General features: G+C 41.8%; 1 protein-coding gene across 50 annotated transcripts in view; it reads right to left on the reverse strand.

The window, feature by feature from the left end:
• RBFOX2 (RNA binding fox-1 homolog 2) overlaps nucleotides 1–19,562 on the reverse strand; it is a 157,652-nt gene that overhangs the window by 24,492 nt on the left and 113,598 nt on the right. For 45 of the 50 annotated variants that reach the window (XR_014935598.1, XR_014935617.1, XR_014935622.1 and 42 more), the window contains 3 exons: nucleotides 12,093–12,146; nucleotides 3,615–3,707; nucleotides 829–889 (listed from right to left, as the gene is read on the reverse strand). Coding sequence is in view for 37 of the 50 variants with exons in the window: in XM_032444988.2 (XP_032300879.1) it covers nucleotides 829–889; nucleotides 3,615–3,707; nucleotides 12,093–12,146 (208 nt within the window). In the remaining 13 variants the exon portion in view is untranslated. Of the gene's footprint in view, nucleotides 1–828; nucleotides 890–3,614; nucleotides 3,708–7,294; nucleotides 7,336–12,092; nucleotides 12,147–19,562 lie in introns of all 50 variants that reach the window. The other 5 variants (XR_014935627.1, XR_014935633.1, XR_014935631.1 and 2 more) reach the window with 2 other exon arrangements.

The raw sequence follows: 19,562 nt of genomic DNA on the forward strand, positions 1-19,562 counted from the left end.
GTTGTAATTAGAAGAGATTCTTGCACAAGCAACTACCTATGCAACAAGCTTCCTGCTTGTTGAAGCTGTTCAGGAACATTTTCAGGCCAAGAAGAATTTTTCCTGCTTGGCTCAGGACTAAGATTGAAATTCAAAATGCTTATCTAAGCAGCATTCAGTTCAGACAGGAGAAGAATGACTTTTTAATGCTATATATGTGCCTATGCAGTAAAATCACTGCACAGACATAAGAACCTAGATAGCCCAGTAAAACAGGATTCTTCATTGCCCAAACAACTTGGTCATTCTCTATTCAGGTTTGTTGGAAAATGAATGAATGCCAGACACAGCCTGCAACAAGGGAACATACAAATAGCCCAGTGCCTCTATTTTCCCAGCTGCTTGGGGGCAGTTGCACTTTTGCTGTTAGAACTTGAGCTGAGATATATCCAGCTATGTATCTTAAGCAATACTTCATTTATTTAGGTATTTATGTGGTGGTCAACCCAGTGCAGGCTGGCACAGCATCAGCCTGCAGCAGTGGCAGGTGACACAACAGACTTTGGGTTCTTTTCCTAGCTTGGTCATACTGAGCACAACACTATTCTTCTCTCTACCCTAACTTCTCCACCTGAAAAATGGTACTCCTTCATCAACTCGTACAGTTATACAGAAGCATAATGCTGTAGATTAGAGCTTAGGAGCAGTTTTTCCTTTTGGGGAGAGGGTTTGTTGGCTTTCGTTTGGCTGGGGAGGTCCTGATGAGAGCCCATGACTTTCCTTCACTAGGAAGCTTTTGTCTTCCTTCTAACCTTTCAGCTCATCACTAGTACAAACAGTCTCTCTTACCATTTGCATATGGCGTGACCATCTTCTTATTGGTCATCACTCGCGCTGTGGCGTTGTTAACCTACAAGCAAAAAGGGGATGGGGAGGAGAGGGAAGGAAGCAGAGGACATTAGGGAAAACAATGGAAAACTCTGATATCTCACACACACACACACACACACACACACACACACTCACACATACACACTACACTTTTTCTGAGCAAAAAAATTAAAATTAAATAACTAATTTTACAAAAATGCAGTTTTAAAATTACTTTTAACAATTGCCATTTTATTTTAAATGTTACAGCTAAACATGGCACTTTAAATTATGCATTAAACAAAAGGCCAACAAGAGTAAAGTGCAGATTCCCAGACACCCTGGCACCCCTTGCTGCATGGTTACCATCAGCTCATCCCTCTGAAGGGCAAAACATTTGGTGCTCACAGCTGCAGCCCAGGATAAGAAAGCAAGGCAGGTGATGCACATGCTGACTTTTTTTCTCAAGCCCACCACTGGATTGGGGCCCACAGATTACAGGCAGGTTTGAGATAGGAAAACGTAACCTGCAACCCATCAGCTTAAGATTTGAACTGCCACGGTTTGAGATTTTGGGCAAGTCACAAAGCGTCTGGCCAGACTGTGTTCACTGATTTGCTCCCCACCGTGTTTAAATCTTTTTCCAAGTTATCTTTTTCCCAAATAAAGAGAAGAAAATGGACAGCAGTAGAGCTGGGTCTTTCATTGTTGTTGTTTATTGTGCCCTCCACCCTCTTTACAGAGCTCTGCATCGTTCCAAGCGGTTTGATTGCTCAAGCAAGTGGGGTGTTACCACAGAGATGGTGCTGACAAAGAAAAGATGGACCAGTTTGGAAGCCAAGTTACTGCAGCCCTGCGTCAGACAGCCTCAGAGTTCTTGCAAAGAGGGCAGAAGTCTTTACCCAATGTCAATAATCTACCAAAAAACCTACCAAATGAGAATATGGGTTAAGAAAAAAAAGAATACTATAAGGATAAAAGCTGCTCTGGGCCCTTGAGACTTACGGAAAGGTGAGCTTATGTGAGGCGGGGAATCTGGAACTACATTTACTCTTGTTTTAGCCCCAAAACAATTGAAACATTTCACATTTAAAAAGAAAGAATGGGAAACAACAATGATGAGACTGAGAGCATGCAGTTAAAAACACACACAGATAAAAGAAAGAAAATAAAACACCACAACTGATTCAGAGGGTGGGGAGGGAGGTGGGAGGAGATAGGGTCTCACAGACAATCATTAAGATGGAGCGAGTGCCTGAAATCAGCTGCTACAGCAAAGTGCAACACAAGCACTTAAAGGAAAAATTGCCAGAACCGATCAGAAACCACCAGTCAGCAAAGAGACCAACAGCTGCATTTAAACGAGTAAAGAAATAAACTGGGAAAGGGGGGGGGGGGAAAAAAGAAGAAAAAAAAAGGTATAGGAAAGGAACAGTAACAGCTACAAACAGGTCTCAGAGCAGCAGAAAGAAGGGGCAGGAGAGAGAGAAGAGGAAATGGGTGCATTAATAAAAACCAGCCAAACTGGAGTTCAGTAACTCTGAGTAAGATGTGCAAGGGGAAAATCACCATGAAGTCAGTAATCAAACAGCTCAGACTGCTACAAAACGATATGTACATCCAAAGTCCAGGCGGCATTACTCAACAGCATTGAAAATAAAAGGGGGAGAAGGGGGAAGGAGGTGGGTGGGGACAACAAGTCAAATCACATTTCGTTGTGTTAATGTGAGATGGCAGATGGATTTTTTTTCTTTCTTAAATTTGTTTTTTTTTTTGTAATTTTAAGAAAAATTAAAAAAAAAAAAAGAAAAAAAGAAAAGCTTCTTCTCTAGCGCTTTCGTTTCACTTACCGCCAACTCGTACCATCGCCAGCATTGTGTATAGTTACCATGGAAAGAGTGAGTCAAGTGAAGGGCCCTAAACGCTAGACCATCGAAAAGGGAAATAAAAAAAACAAAAAAACAAAACAAAAACAAACAAAATAAAAAAACAACAAAAAAAGCAAAATATGCAGACATCTTACTCAAAACGGCGGCTTTTGTTTTTTGATTTCATATCTGTTCAAATAATTGTACTTTTTTGTTTGCTTCTTTTCAAGAAAGAGGGAGAGAAGAAGGAAAAGCCAGTTAGCCTTCACCATGGTGGATCACCAAAGTGGGCCTACCCCACATCTACGGCCCTGCTGGCCGCCCAAGATCACCCCTTCACACCCATCTAGGGCCCATGTGAGAGCCTGGAGCGTTGCAGCCCAGCTGCCACCCAGCAGCCCAGAACCAGAGCTGCCCCCCCACCTCCCCAACCCATCGTCTCACACTTGTGTGGAGGAGAACTGGCCTGGAGGAAAGAGAGGAGACTGGCTGGCCCCCTGCTCTCTGTGCGGGCACAGAGTTACAAGTCGGACAGTACTCTTTTGGTTAGTGTCGTTCAGGCCTGATAACAGGAGACTGGAGCCTCGCAAACTGAAGCAAAGGAAAAATCAAGACAGCAGAAGGGCAAAAATTTGGAGTGGGTGGGGAAAAAAACAAAAACAAAAAACTCAATAAAAAAGGAAACGGAAAAGAAGAATACCCAAAACAACGATAAAAATATTTCATAAAGGAGTGTAAAACTTGTATACGTTTCAGTGCAGGGAGGTGAAGGACACAGACACAAACACACACGCACACACGAGACTGGGATCCAAATGTGAAATAAGTGAGGCAAGACACAAAAAGAAATCAAAAGAATAAATATAAAGAAGAAATTGAATTACTGAAGACATGCACCTCGATTTTACGGCCCTCTACCACGGTGCCGTGTAATTTCTCCCTGGCCCTGTCTGCATCAGCACTATTCTCGAAAGTTACGAACCCGAATCCCTGCATGCAGCGGGAGAAGGGGGGAAAACATGCACATCGTTATATATTGAAATACTGATCTCTAGGTAAATAGAGAAAAAATATCACAGTATGAAATCGACATCAGCACAACTCAGCAATAACCTCCTAGAGTCACATTGTCGGTTCATGCATGTTTCATAAATGAAAGAAATTAAAATTCAATAAAACAAAAGGAACTGTAATCATAATAAGAATAATAAGAGTAATTTCAAAAAGAAAACATAAAAGCAATTGAGGCCAGACCAAAAAAGAAGTACAAAGTTACTCGAGACAATCTGTTTTGTTTTAAGGTTTTTTGGTTGCGGTTTTTGGTTTTTTTTTTCCTTTTTTCCTTTTCAAAGAACTAAGCCTGACATAGGCAGAGGGTTAGGTTCTGTCCCTGACAGCAAACGCACACAGTGCTGAGCCCGTTTCCTGCCCCAGACGCAGGACAGGACAGCGCAGCACTTCGATCTCTTGAACATTAACTGCCATCTGAGTTCCTGGCATCGGGAAATTCAAACACTGAACTTTGTTTTTCCCACCTGTAAAATGGAGACATTAATAAACACCTACCTTGGAGAGCGGCTGAGAGGAAAGGCTGTTTGCAAAGCATCCTTTGCAAGCTCTTCAGGGCACAGCTCACGCCTACTCCTAGGCCTATAGCTTCCCTAACAATGCACGGGGCCCTGAGAGAAAGGAGGGCTTCTCGGTAGCATCAGGAGAAGAACATCACTCAACGTGAAGATTTAGAACAATTAGGGTTGTTCTAATTTCCATATTTTCCTACCTGTGCCATGTTGGACCTGCAGGTAAGCCTGAACACCTCAACACAGACCTACAGGTAAAGAGAGGGTTTTTCTGGCATTTCTGGCCTACTGTTCCCTCCTTCAGGGACTGCCACTCATCTTACTAGCTTTGTTCTAATATTGGAATCTCTGTGCTGTGGGTGGTGATGATCCTGCCTAGATACACCACAAAGCTTGAAGAAAACACGCAGCAACAAGCTCAGGGACTACCAATGCGTCCCCCTTGATCGTAACACTGATTCAGATTTACCTAGTCTATGCGTCTAGACAGGGCACGTACAGTGTTCCTGTCCCACATGCTCACATGGCCATCAACTCAAGCAGATGGGTACAAGGGCAGTTGAAAACATGCTCACTTCCAGAGCTGAGTGTGCTGACAGGCAAGCAGATCTACGACTAAGGGTATTAGGAATTTAGCTTGTAGGAAATGGTGCTCTACCATAGACGATCATGAAGACATGATTTCCATGCCATTGCAGAGAGCAGGGTCAAGCCAAAAACTCGCCTGTGTTTTGCTTTCAGGGTACCTTAAGAACAGGAGAACTGGCTTCTATGGCTTACTATAAAGCAAATCCCAGTTTAACGCACAGGCAGAAAGACCAAGGTCTGCATCCAATGTAATGAAAACTCCTGATATTAAGCAGAGCACTGGGTAAGGTAATCAACTGCAAGCTATGCCACATCAGGGAAATGGCATGCCAGCCTGGCATGCCCTCCATGAAGCTCAGGGTCAGGATGCGTGGATAGTCAAAAAATACCATCTTGATTTCTAGGCACTGTTAGCAACAAGACACAAGCAAGTCATCACTCTAAGTGCTTTCTAAAAGGCTGCACCACACTAATCTTAAGAAGCTGCCTTGCACATGCTGGCCTTTATCATCCACAGCTAGGCTTCCAGCACAAAACCGTTAAATGTCTGTAAAATGTAATGTAGCCTTTCTTTTTTCTATTTCCTATCTCAGGAACAGCAGTAATCAAAAAAGGAAGACAAAAAGAAAGAAAACCAAAACTTGGATATCCCAATACTGTCACATTGAAACCAATAAGAGCACTCCCTTTTGGGTGCCAAGCCTCTAATCTAAAACTTCAGATAATTTCTTTTCCCCAGCTTGAAGGAAATAAAAGGCTATATAGATAACAAACTGTTGCCTTTTTCAGAACAACAAATGCTTTCAGTTGCAATGATTTAAAATCAGAGCTACAAGAGATAGGGGCCAATAAATCAGTCCAAGCACACGCAACTCTCAAAGAGGTTGCAGGGAGCTGGGGGGTGGTATAATAACAAAGCTGATTATGAAGGGATGGTGCATTATATCTGCTTCAAAGAGCCCTCACGGAGAAAGGGGAGACTGAGAAATAAAGTAACACGTTTCCCTCCGTTCGATATAATGGGGGAAAAAGCATCTTAAAAAAGGTTTGAGGAGGAGGGGAGGAAAAGACTGCGACAGCAATCTCTATTTCCCTCTTCTCTTTTGACATGAAAATTTTTGTTTGTTCTAGACAATCCTGCAGAGCCTGAGCACGATTTATGTCTTCTGTGATGCTGTGAACTGAAAGCTGGAGAGCAGAGGGAAGGTAATTTTTTAGACATTAGCCTGTGCAGACTAGAACCAAATTAAGACCATTTAAATTCACGTTTGTTCTCAATTAATGAAGTCTGTAAGGGATTTTAAGACATCATCATCAAATACCTTTAAACTGACTTGGAATTTTCAGTATTTTTAGTAAGTTAAATCAAGGTAGGGTACAATCCACATGCAGACTAGATAGGAATAATTAACAACGTGAATTAAAACAGAGTTAATTTGATTCTGAACAACATAAGTAATTAACCGTATTTTTTATTATTCAAAGATCAGTCCTTAGCTTATGCAACTCTTTGTTGAAAACCATTTAACGTCAATGCTGAATTAACACTTTACATAGTCAACTATGATAGAGTCAATATTTGTGCCCGCTTGGTTAGTCTTCTTAATGCAACTCTTAGACATTCACATTTTCATCAGGAAAAACAAGTGAGCCATGCTTGACATTTCTATTATTTCCAAGTTTGAAAATCAGCAATTAAATACACATTTTTGAAGCGGGGAAGAAGAATTATACATGTATTTTAAATTCCTTCTCACAGATGACCTGCAAAGAATAGGGATTAATGTGTACCTAGAAGCATATTCAACAAAGCGTTCTCAGTTTTCCCTCCCAAGGTTGTCTTAACCATAAAGAAAACAACAAGAACAGGAGGCAGATGACCAATGTCTGCTAGCTCAGATCTACAGCAGGTTCTGGTTTGCCCCACAGTACTATGTGTGGAGCCAGAGGAAGGGAAGATGCAATCCTGGGTTAAAAAAGCAAAAAAAAAAAAAGATGACTTAAAGTTTCTAGAATTCATTTAAATAGCTCGCATTCAATAAAGCTGTTATAATAACAAGGCTGATTTTTTGCAACATTTCCCCTCCACCAACAACTGCAGGGAACTTTTTCCAAGCAGAAAATAAACGTAAGCTTCAATATACTCAGTGGGCACTGAATAACCCCAGCAAACATTTCCAGAACTTGTGAGCAAATTTGCAGGGCCAGACTAAGCCCCCATTTACCCAAAGGTTTATTCAAAGGGCCTGAAGAGACCGAGTAACTGTCACCCTTTTAGTCTGGCCTCAGACTCTGCAATAAATAACAAGCAACATGATGAGCAGTGTCAAAATAAATAAATAAATAAATAAATGTATAGAGAGAGTATTTGAACGTTTCCATCTCTGAAGAATGAGAAAGAAAATTTACCATGTAACCGTAAAGGGAGAAATCAAAAGCAGACGGTTCTCCTGGGTGTGGCCAGAACACAGAAATTAAACAAACAAAAATAATAAAAATAAAATAAAACAAATAAAATAAAATAAAAACAAAGGAAACTAAACAGAGCCCCTTGAAATCCATGCATTGTTAACCCTTCATTTGTCATGGAGTTTAGACAGTCACCTCAGCAGCAGAGTCTTTGCCTTGTACCCCCACAGAGCACGCAGCCAGCAATGGGCTTTGCCGTCCTCTACTGCTGTGCTCCTTTTTAAACAGATTATATATCCCCCCTTCCCCTTCGCCCTTTCCCCTCCCCCCATATTTAACCACCTTTTAGGAGCCCGAAAAAAGGCCACGGTACAGAAGTTTAGGCTACCTGTTTCCAAGGCATCTGAGAGCGGAGGAGGGTTTCAGTGTAATCCACCTGAGATGAGCAGGACTGGGATGCACCGACAGGAACACAGCCCAAAATTCATCACACTATACCTGAGTTACATGCACTCACTTCAAACTGGTGAGGGAACCAATGTAAACCAAAGCTGCCATCACTTCTGCAGCCCTTCCAAATCCCTACATGACTCCTGAGCATGTCTTGAAATTCAAGGCCCTGACCACCTACCTGCGCTACCTAGCGAACCTAGCTAAAAATGAGAGCTTATCTTCTGCTGGCTTAATATCAGACTCTCCCTCTCCCAGATCATTTTTTTATTATGATTTTTAAATCCATTCCCTCACGTTTTTGCTAATATACCAACTCCCTGCCCAATCAACTTCAACCTTAATTACTCAAATTTAAGTAAACCAGTTCACAGTGGTAACTCATTCATTTACTATCATGGAGTTGAAGGTAGCAAGAAAAGATTTACACATTTTTATACAGCCTTCTGCACGAGTTTCTAGTTAGTACAGACGTATTTATGGATTTTCACCCACCCAACACCTGCATTTCCCTTGGGAAGAGCAGATATAAGCAACTATACAATTACTGAAGAAAATACCGCACTTTAACACTTGACTCCTAAACAAGAATTCAGAGACCACTCTCCTTTTCACAGACCTGGGCTTCCCAACTGGTTTGTAGTAGGGGAAAGACTTGCACTGTCCTGAAATCCTAGGCTTTCACTCTGCACTAACACAAACTCTTGCCATATAGAAACTGAAAACATTCCCCTTCTTCAGCCAAGGCTTTGCTGTGTGCTTACGTACCCTTGGTATCTGAATGTCATTAAGGGCACATCTCAGAATGCCACCGGGCAGACAGCATCAAGCAGAGAGCTGGGACTGCCCTCCCCTGCAGCTTTATGAATGTCATGGGCTTCTCGTTTTAAGTGCTACTCAGGCAGACTGCATTAATTCTGCAAATACGTCCATTTGTTCAGTTCAGCACAACAGTGCCAAAATATGCACCTACATGATACAACTCCACAAGAAGAGGTGTGGGAATCCTACCCCTCAGCTTTCTCTGGAGGTGTTTTACTCATGGTTCAGTGAAGCGCATGGCAAACTGCAACCATGATCAGAATGCTATTTCTAGGCATTTATTTATATGGGTCAGACTAGAATTGTGAAGGCACACAGGACAACTGGAGCTAACTGATAGCTTCCTGGAAGCAAACAAAAATAGATAAATTGAGGGAAGACTAATGTCATTCTGTCATACAAGCTACCGAATAAACTAAATGGGATTCAAGGGATGTTTCAAGCTTGTATCTTGTTTCTACATGTAGCTGAGCAGCATCAGTGTGAAGTCTACCCACATAATCCTACTAAATTTGTTGAATCCAGACAGAAATCGAGTTAGGGAACAATCATTCACATTGCTTTCAGAGGAGAATCAGCAAAACTAATTATTAGCTGCCTCTCAGTCTGCCATGATACGGAAAGACAACAAATAACACCTCCTAAGCCAAGCACAAGAACCTGAGGCATGAGGTGGCTGTGATGTACACACACTGCTCTTCCAAACTTCTTAAATGCACAGAGACCCTGAACACACAGTGTGCCTGGTATGGTTCCCTCAGGCACACCACTACGGCTGTGGAAGAACACTGCCTGGTCATCTCAGATGGATTCAAAAGGCAGATTACCCACTGCAGCTCTCCTCCAGGCTCTCCTGCCTGCCATCACTGGAGCAGGCCCAGGGTCAAAGCGCTGCTCATGGTAGCCTGCAGTTTGGGATTTGCCTGTACCTCTTAAATATTGACAAAACATATACACAAAACTCTACACCCTTAGGAACCCAGGGAAGGGGAGGGAGCATTGAGAACACAGCACAAGGCAGGCAACAGGAGCATCTGCTTTCGGTTTCCCAAAAGAGAGGAGGAGGAGAAGAAGAAGAGAGAGAGGTTTCATATCATTAGATTAGAATGGAAACCACAGGGCAGGAAAATGCATTCCGATTTTGTTTTTTCCTAAGGTGGAGGAAGAACCCAAGAGTGAGTGAGTGGCCTCCAGAAAGATCAGTTTCCTTTGCTTCACCATCAGATCACCAGACTATTGTTTTTCCATTATTATGTGAATACCAGGTGCTTCGTGCAGCTACACCCCACTCAAACACTGGGGCCTCCCATTTTCATGCTAAGCAGGAATAATCTCACATTCTTTTAAAACACTGATTATTTTAGCTTGAGAAGGATGCAGGGGTACCACAAAATTATTCTTTGGGTGTTTTCTCATTCTGTTCAGATTCTGCCCCATTCCTCATATTGGCTATCAGTTCTGCAACTGCTTTTTGCTGTAAGATGACCAAAAAAAAGCAGTAGAAAACTGCATGGTCATGAACTGGAAGAACAACTCCTTGGATTGCTTTATTTTTTCATATGTTTATTACGGGCTTGGGATAAAATTGGTCAAGGAACTCTTCAGCAACCATTTTTGTTTTAACTGAAAACCAGAAGCCTTGATCTTTAACAACTGCAGAAGCAAACAGCTTTCATGGTCATAAATCAAGCCTTCGCAGAAAGCCTCCCATGTTAGTGTTGCCTAGAAGGAAAAGGGTGGTGGGGTGTTTAATATGGATGTATGGATGGAAGAACAAGAGTGAAGTTCATGTGCGGAGAAGAAAACGTTGTGCTGGAAAGCACAGGCAGCGGATGATGAGGGATAGAGCTCACCACTTTGTCAGGCCACTTATTTTCATTCTTTCTTTTGCACTTACATCCAAAAAAAATATGTATATAGGGATTTTGATAGAGGCCAGAGGCTACCCCCAAAGCCAAACAGAAATGACTAAAATTGAGACTAATTCGCAGACAGTTCTGGCCTATAAATATCAGAAGAACAGCAGAGAGCAGAATAAATATTTACAAACTCAGCATAGCTGATTGTTTGGGTAAAGCGTATAGATTTTTATCCCCAAAGGGAAGTAAAGCTCTCTAACTAAGCCATAAAGGCATTTACTCTTTCAGACTGCTTTATTAAAACAACAAAAAGAAATAAGAAATACCATGTTTGGTGGTGGAGTTTTAAGCACAAACTAAGCGTGGAAAGGGAAAGAGCTGAATCTCATTTGTTTTGTACACAGATCAAGTGCTTGCTGGTTTCCAGATAACACAGAGATTGAAGAATTTCAGAATGCATCTTGAGGAACACGGGCTGAATTTGCAGAGGGCTCTGAACATGAACAGACCTCAGAAGGTACGTTAAAGCAAAGAGGCCACGTTAAGATAGTGAACCTCAAATCCAGGAGACAGACATACAAACTCTAAACTGGAACTGCTTAGCTGGATTGCAACTTCAAAATCTCTTGTGTGCATGCACACATGTGCACACACGTGTACGTGGGGAGTAGGGAAGTTTTGTTTTAATTGAAAATGGGAATCTTAGCATTGATTAAGTCAAGCAGAGTATAGACATGCACTGTGCAAGCTTCCCCCATAGAGCTTTGGCAATGCACCTTGCTCCTGACCTGCAAAACTCCCTGCTATTCCAGTGCTGAACCTCCTGGGCAGAGAGAGAATCACATCAATTTGTCATTGTGGTGACACTGGTTACACGATGAGAACCAACTGCCAATTAGGACAAAGAGCACTGAATCTCTCTGCAACTGACCTGAGCAACATCTAAAATTTCATTTTCAGAGAAATAAATTACCATTGGCTCTCAACAAAACCTCCCTCTTAACACATTTTAAGGAGGAAGGTAGGTGTGCAAGTGCAAATTCAATGGGGAGAGGTCCACAGGGGCAGGGCGAGGGGAATGAGGATGCTTTTATTAAGTATCAAATATCTCAAATGTGAAAGGTCAGTCTCTCAGAAACACTGAGCAAGTCTGTAAAGGAGAATAAACAAGATCCTTCCACATGTTAGATATTACAGTTATTCTAGGGGAATATTTTAATGCAATGAAGATGTGGCTTCATTGGAGCAGGGCTGTTAGCCTTTATTTCTTTATTATTATTATATATATATATTTTATTACTTTGCCATCTCCCTTCATGTGACACTGATTGAATTTATACTGCCTTCCCCACAGGGCACCCATTGCTAGGGCAATGAGAAGGGGTTGTTATGAAGGCTCAAGTGACTCCCTGTTTGTTTGAAGGGCTGGGAACCTGATCCCTTATTACAGATGGGGGCATCTAGGAGCATTTGTACATGCTGCCCAGAAATGACTGTGCTCAGAGTCTGGAGTCAGAGGGAACAGGAGACAGTCCCCAGAATAGCTTTTCCCTTCCCCCATCACACTAATTCCTGCTGATCTCTACAGAGTATATTCTCTAGGCAATGAACTGCCTTTTATTCTGTGCAATCAAAACATGAGAAGCGAGTACAGAAACAGGACTTACCTTGGAGCCGCGCTCATTAAAGATTATCTCTACGTCAAGGATTTTGCCAAATTGCTGTGAAGAGACAAGGGGAAGAAAAGGTTTATTTTTGGCACTCCGTTTCAGGTAACGTTTTGGGGCAGGCTAAACATAAGAAGGGAGGTGAGAATATTTCCATCTCTAGCATATACACAAAGGCATAAAATTGCAGTGATGTGACCAAATTCTTTCAGCTTATGGCATGCAGACCCTCTTGGCCACATACACAAGGTGTTTTTTTTCCTCAAAAAAGCCTGAAGAAAGATCTCGAGAAGAGTTTTAGGGATTCCAGCTGGTCCCTGCACAGATCAAAACTGAGGACAACAAGAACTGTAAGTTAAAAAGGCTTCTACACTGTGAAACCATATACTAATCACATCCTTTAGCTGGGAACATACTTTAGCGCTGTTATTGAACTGGTGAGATTCAAACCAGTTAACTATTTGTAAGGCATCACTACTTCAACAGAGCCCCACAGAACTCCACTAGAAATTCTGTATTTCCAAAGGGTAGGTTTGTTCTCCAGAAAGATGCCAAGATCTCATTCTCAGGTACATATGGAAGAGTCATAACTGGTTTCAAAGCAATGTACGTCTCTAGAATCTAAGCATTTTTCCTACCCTTTTCTTTACTAAAGCTTTCAACACCACAGTTTTCCATCTCAACACCTGCAGAAGGTTTAAAGGCTATAGGAAATGAAGGAACAGACAACAAAAGAAGAGAGGATGGTTCCACAGTTAGGAAAGATGATGAACACCACCTCTAGGCACCAGCATCCTTCATCTTGGCCACCGTGCAAAGTGATATTTGTCAATTTGTTTTTTTACATCAACATTTCCATATCGAGTCAAGTGGGTATAATGCTTATTTTCTGAGTGCCCTGCTTGAAAGATCTGTGTCCAGATTTGCAGACGTGGAACATTTGCAACAGTAAGCCATGATGACTAAAGAGAAGCTTTGGATATGTAAAGCAGTAAAAAGCTATTAAGTCCCTTCAATCGTCTTTATGCAAATGAAACTCTTCCAACAATTTTAGCTATAGTTTCTGTCTGCTTCCATCTTCCATTCTTAAAAAGGAGATAGTTGTATTCTTTTTACAAATGCTGGATCACAGATGTTGTTTTTACTGTTCTATTGTGTAAGGACAATACTTGATCTTCTATTCATCTCCAGAACAATTGAATGCATAATATCTTACGTTACACGAAGTTTGAATAATGTTAACGTAAACGTGAGCAGCGACTGCATCTTCCTTTAAGCCTCAACATCCCAGACAGCCAGGCTTGATCCATGCTGGATCCTCTTTTGACCACTGCTGTGCCAATCACAGCTGAAATACATTTTCTATTTCTATCCCATGCTTGGTGTGGGCTTGTCTATAAAGGAGATTAGCCATTGATTGCTTTTTGTTGTCTTTGTTACTTGGGCACCGCCATGAAAGAAATCAGTCACGACTGCTTTCCTGATAAACTACAAGTGTTTCAGTGTAGTTACAAGACAGGCTGAACCAATTTGACAGCTTACGGCTGCCAAAGTGCTGCTCCTGCTCCTTCATCCTTCCTGCCTGGGCTCACCAGCTTCCAAAAGCTGGCCCCAGTTCTCATTCTCACTCATATATCAACTGATACAGCTCACCAATTCCACAAAAGAGTAGCCCAACAAATGCAACGAGCAACACATTTTTGACGGTTTACTGGTCTGAGCTGATTCAAAAGGTCATGGGAGCATAAGGCTTTGAGAAGCAAGAGAGAACAGAAAGTTGAATGCTCAGCCCAAGAGTGAGATCCGTCCCTGCCAGATCAGCTCAGCTGTCTCGCCTTGCCACACACGCTGAAACAGGCAGGCTCTTGATAAATGCAAATGGCAAAACTATTTTCAGAAACTTCAGAGCCATCAAAAATCACCGGTTCCTTCTTCATTAGAGTCATCTTAAAAGAGAACAAACTGTGCAGCTTCTGGTGCACAATTATGCTTTACCATCTTCCCCTTTATCCATACCCAGCTGGGCCTGGATACTCGGGTATTGCTGCCAGAGCTGCTTGCCAGCCCCATTTGGCCAAGCTCACCACTCAGAGTTTCCACACCAATGGGAAACCTTGTCTTGTGCCTCTAATTCCTCAGGACTGGCAGAAAGCTGGAGGTAATGCTGAATGTAAGTGATCTCTGAGAGAGACGGAGGGCTGCAACCCTACCCTGAAGATGAAGGAGATATACGTGTTGTTTCCCAGGTGACAATTAAGACAGTCAAAGACCGCTGCTGCTGCAGCAGGTACACGCTTGAAGCCTACAGTGGCCTATGGCCACCTCACCACTTTTCCACATAAGCCATGTTTGATGAAGCAAGAGGGAAAAAACTAGCATGGACAACAACAGCTAACTGTTGTACTGAGGGCTGCTGGTAAGGTTCTGTGCTCTGTGAAATTCCTTGCGAGAAAGCAATGTGGCTGTGAGGCAGCAGGACGTGTGCTGGGCTATCCAAGACTTTGCTGCAGCAGTTGCTACAGCTGCTCTGGCTGCTCCAAACATCGCAGCTCTTGTCCTTAGTGCTGCAATGGTTACAGTAGATCCAGGACTGGAGGGTTTCATTTTTTGGTTGTGTGCCAGAATTTTCCTGGAGAATGAAAGCAGGAAAAAAAGAACTAGCTCATTTTAGCAGTTTATATCTCCTTCAAAGCTGAATCTAATTGAGTGGAACATAAAAAGGCACTTTGTTTTCCAATGGTGCTTCCCCTACCAATGTCAACAACCGACTGCAAACAATGGAAGTTTTAAGAGCTCCCTTGCAAAAGGTTACAAATTCTGTACAGATAAGCCAGGCCATCTAAAAACAATGATCAACACCAAATGTCCCTGTATTCATTTTTTAAAATCACGTATACAGGCATGTTTGTGTTTTACAGCAGACAGTGGCTCGAGCCAAATACAACAAGACCCGTGTTCATGTCACCCATGATGGGGACTAACCCTCTAATCTCTGACCTTGAAGGCATGAATCACTGTGCTCACAGACCCGATTCTTTCACTCAATTATTACCATGAACGCCTATTTACAACCCAGCAGAGCAGCAGTGGAAAAAAATTCTGAGCACAAGCTTCTAAAGAAAGCATATTAGAACTACACATCTCAAACATTCTTCATCATGACTTCAGCAGCTTACTATGCGACTGAGAGACCAGCACATCACCCTGATACACATCAGGTCACACAAGAAGCCTTCTCCATGAACTGGCTGTGTGTGAGATATATATGTACATATCTCAATCATGTGGTAGGTATATATATATGTACACACACGCTTTCAATTATGCTATGGCATAGGGGTCTCAGAATCTTGCTGTGCCTTAGTTCTCCACTCCCTGAAGTGATCTTGTATGTGTGTTCAGCTATTTTTCAGGAAAGGAGGTAAATTAGAATCATCTTTTCTGCAATGGCAGCAAGGACTGATGGAGATTACAGTTTTAACAGGTATTAACAGACAACAGCCATGAACACAACCCAATTTTCTTGCTTGAAGTTGATGCACCTCATAGGAGCAAGGGCATTGTGAAAGGAGAAGCATGCTGTGTGTTTCTTTCTACCCAGATGACACAAAGGCAGCAGATTTTTCCAGCAGAGGCCATAACTACATTACATATAATAAATTTGAGAGATCTGGCACCAGAGAGCTTTTGCCTTCCAAGGCACTGACAGTTTGGTAGGGCCCCTCCTGCAGGCTCTGTTCCAGCTGGCCCTACCTCCTCTGCCTGTCTAGAGCTTTCAGAAACCAGCTCCAAAACGTGCCAGACAAATAACTTAACCCTACAGAAGCCAGCAAGAGGGATTATAAGGTGAATTCTCTGTAAGTTATGGAACAATCAAAAGGTAACATAAGCCACTATCTGACAACCTCCTACTGCTACAACAGAATTTTCCATGCCCAAGCAGCTATGCAATTCACTGAGAGATGAGTGCAGTAAAGTACCTAAACCCAGAAGATATCCAACAGTCCGTTTTCAGTGAGAGTCCAAATTCCACTAGAAATTCAACATCACCAAGAAACCAATTGCTTATGCAGGAAATAATTTCAGGTCCTCAAGCCTGAGGTGCACAAGCAAGTGTACTTTGTATGCAGGAGGGGCCATTGCTGCAGTGAGTGCCCTTGCTCCAGCTCCCAACCTGACGGGATGTCTTTCATCTAAGAACATCTGTATCTGCAACTGCACCCACAGAAGCAGCAGAGACTCCAAGATGGGTTAGAGAGGACTCGTAAAACCTTTATGAGACAGTCCAACAGCTCATGACAGCTGCTGTGGCACATGTACTTCTGTAGAGGAGTGCTGTGGTCCCTGGTGTGGCCATTCAGACAGAGCACGATGCTCAAGCAGTGCTGAGCCATCACCACTCAGTCACAGAAGGTGACTCCTGGAACTGCACTGGTGAAACATCAGGATGAACAGCTCTTCTAACACTACTCGGTTAGATCAATCAGCAGAAGCAAAGGCCTGGTGCTACCTTACCACAGGAAGAGCTAGGAAAGGATCTCAATACCCAAAAGATAAGTTTCCTCCTTTGAATGTTTAATCTAATCAAAAAGCAGACAAGTCCCTTTGCAGACCTTTCCTATTATTCTTGTTCCATCAGATTATTTGCCTACCTTAATACCTAACGAATAGTTTTCTGACATCGTCAGCAGTTGTGTATCATGAATTACTTGTAGATTCAAATCAACTTACTGGTAGAAAGCCCTACCATCAACTTTTCAGCCTGAAAGCATAGGCACATAGAGGTGTTTTGCACTCTTGACACTAGAAGAAAGTTCAATGAGAACTTATACCCACTGATTTGTTTTAGGAAACAGAGTGCCAAGAGGCCGAGACTTTCAGGTTGCAAAACCTTCCAAGAATATTCACGATAGAGGTCCCAGAGTTGAGTTGTTCGGATCACACAAAGCTTCCCTAATCACCTGGGCTGGGCTGAAGAGGTTCCCTCAACAGAAGCAATTAACAACTTACAGTAAGAAACTGTGACAAAAGCTAGGCAAAATGTTGCACTAAAAAGAAAAAAGCCAGCCATTTGAAGCCAGAGCCTGTGATCTCACATTCTTTACACTTCTATCCCACCTTCACCTACAATCGTCATCAACATGTTCCTTATTTTTACCTTATGCTCTTTTTCCTCTCATTTTTAATAACAGGAGAAGATTTGTGAGCACTTGAGAGCATTTCACCAAGGCAAAATCTGAGAAAAATCACTCCTTACTACTTGTGCTGTTGCTTCCACAGCAGATAAGTAGGATTTAGTACACAAATGTCTCTATGAACCGCCAAATCGATCCACTTTGCTTTCGTTTGCGGAGGAAATTTGTGATTTAGCCGAAGAGCAGATGGATATTCCTCTTTTAGCAACCCGGTCCAGCCTTCATCTTCCCCAGGAGACTATGAAGGTCATCAGAGCTGACCACATTATCTCAGTCAGTTTTAAACTGGGAGACAAACTGCTTCTTGAAGCCAAATAAGGAAGGACTGAAGGTATCAGTGATGAGGCACGATCACAGACACTATCACAGTACAATGCTGAAAGGATTGGGAATGTGCTGATGGAAACATGAGATTTTCTTCTGCTTACACCGTCCATTAAGGAAGGGAGCAGCTCACTAGCAATTAAGGAGACTACCACTGTGTCAGAAACCTTTCACACACAAGTTGCAGAATGTCCCTCAAAAACTAGATAAGAACATTTAAAAAAATGGGCTAGCTTGTTTTTAGCACTGACAGCAGCTCCTTCACTCCCCAGTAAGCTGCTCCATTGTTTGTATCAGCCTAACTGACAACGAATTTATCCTTCTATTTCAAGGTTAATTGTGATAACTTCTACCTTCCTGCTGGAAAATCTTGTTATGGCTGCAAATAAGATCTAAAAGCCCTATAAGTAGGTATCATCCATGTGTAAGCACCTGTACAGCACAACCTAGTCATCTTCCAACCTCTTTTCGAGGTTGAAGCTGAAGAAATGAACCCAACACCTTACACACCTCAAAAGCCATTCATCTATTCATCTTAAAAGCCATAAGTTATTTTTATAACTTTTTTTTTTTATAACTTTTTTTTTTTTTTTTTTTTTACTCCCCAGTAAGCATGACTTTACATGATCTACTATTAAGGACTTTTTAACCTCTCTGACATGTTCTCTTCTACAGTCTTGTTTTAAGTAAAAACAGGCCACACTAATTAATCCAAATGCTAAAGCAATATTCAACTATCTCAGTATTGTTTTGAATAGTCTTGTCAAAAGCGACAAAATCTGTTAGAAAGATGCATTACCTTACAGGAAGTCGCACTGAATGACAGTAAACTCCTCCTTCAAATTCCAATGCTTTTTTAAAACTTCCCAAAGTCATTTTTACATCGGATCAACACTCAGATAATTAGCGTGTAGCTTTTCAAATCACCCCCTTATTTTGTTCCAAATAGTGAATTCAGCCCTCCCCAATTTCCCCAGCTTACACAAACTGGTTAAAAATTAATATTAATGAATAAAAGAGCTTACTGGTTTGGCTGTTGTCCTTGGGCATACCTTATCTATCTGCTAATGCTCACTTGGCTTTTTGGTTGTTGCTTGATTTCTAATAAATATTAGCAAGCACTATCTTATCCTCCCTCATTATAAATTATATACAAAACCAGATATGGTAAAAATACTTCCTATTACATCACAAGCGCAGCAAATACTATGCAAATACTTGGTTTTTAATTTTAAAATACTAATTTTATACTGGCCCTACGCCCTATTAGGTCTTTGTTCTTTGCATGTAAATAAATGACACTTTCTCCTTTGAAATTACGTCAGCAGTAACCCAGAGATGTAGCGCATTTTCTTTCCCACCTAATTCTTTGCTTAAGTAATTACATTCATTGCTATTTATTTTGTTCTTTCTCTTCATCCCCCCTGTGTGATGTGCAGATTGCTTTAAGGCACCACACTTTCCATGACCACAGAATCACGCCTTCTTGGCCATCAGGATGATTTTGCTGAATACTTTACAGCTTCCATTAACGCTTCCCCCTTTTAAATGCACCTTCTCCAATTGTTTAAACTAAGAAACAGACTCTTCTAAGGCTCCTTGCATTACTGACTGATGCCATATTCTATTTGCACAAAGTAAATACAGACAAATAACAATCACTGGTACCTAGGCAACCGTGGGATTTCAGATCAGCTATTAACTCTTCTTTATCTCCTAGAACAAGGTCAACTATTGATTTATTCCACACTGGGTGCAGAACTGTGTGCATTAAAAATGACCTGTTCTTTCTAGAAGCTTTCTTGAAGTCTTTCCATTGGCATCACAAAATGTCAGGTAAATATTACCTGCTCTAAGAAGCCTATTTTATTTGCCAGCCTATAAGAAGCATATACTTAAGGAAATGTTTGTTCCATCGCTGAGGATATTTTAGGGAACTGTTAGAAACACG

The sequence above is a fragment of the Coturnix japonica genome, chromosome 1, assembly GCF_054131305.1.
Source record: "Coturnix japonica strain WE chromosome 1, WE-NBRP24, whole genome shotgun sequence".
NCBI classification, from domain to species: Eukaryota; Metazoa; Chordata; class Aves; order Galliformes; family Phasianidae; genus Coturnix; species Coturnix japonica.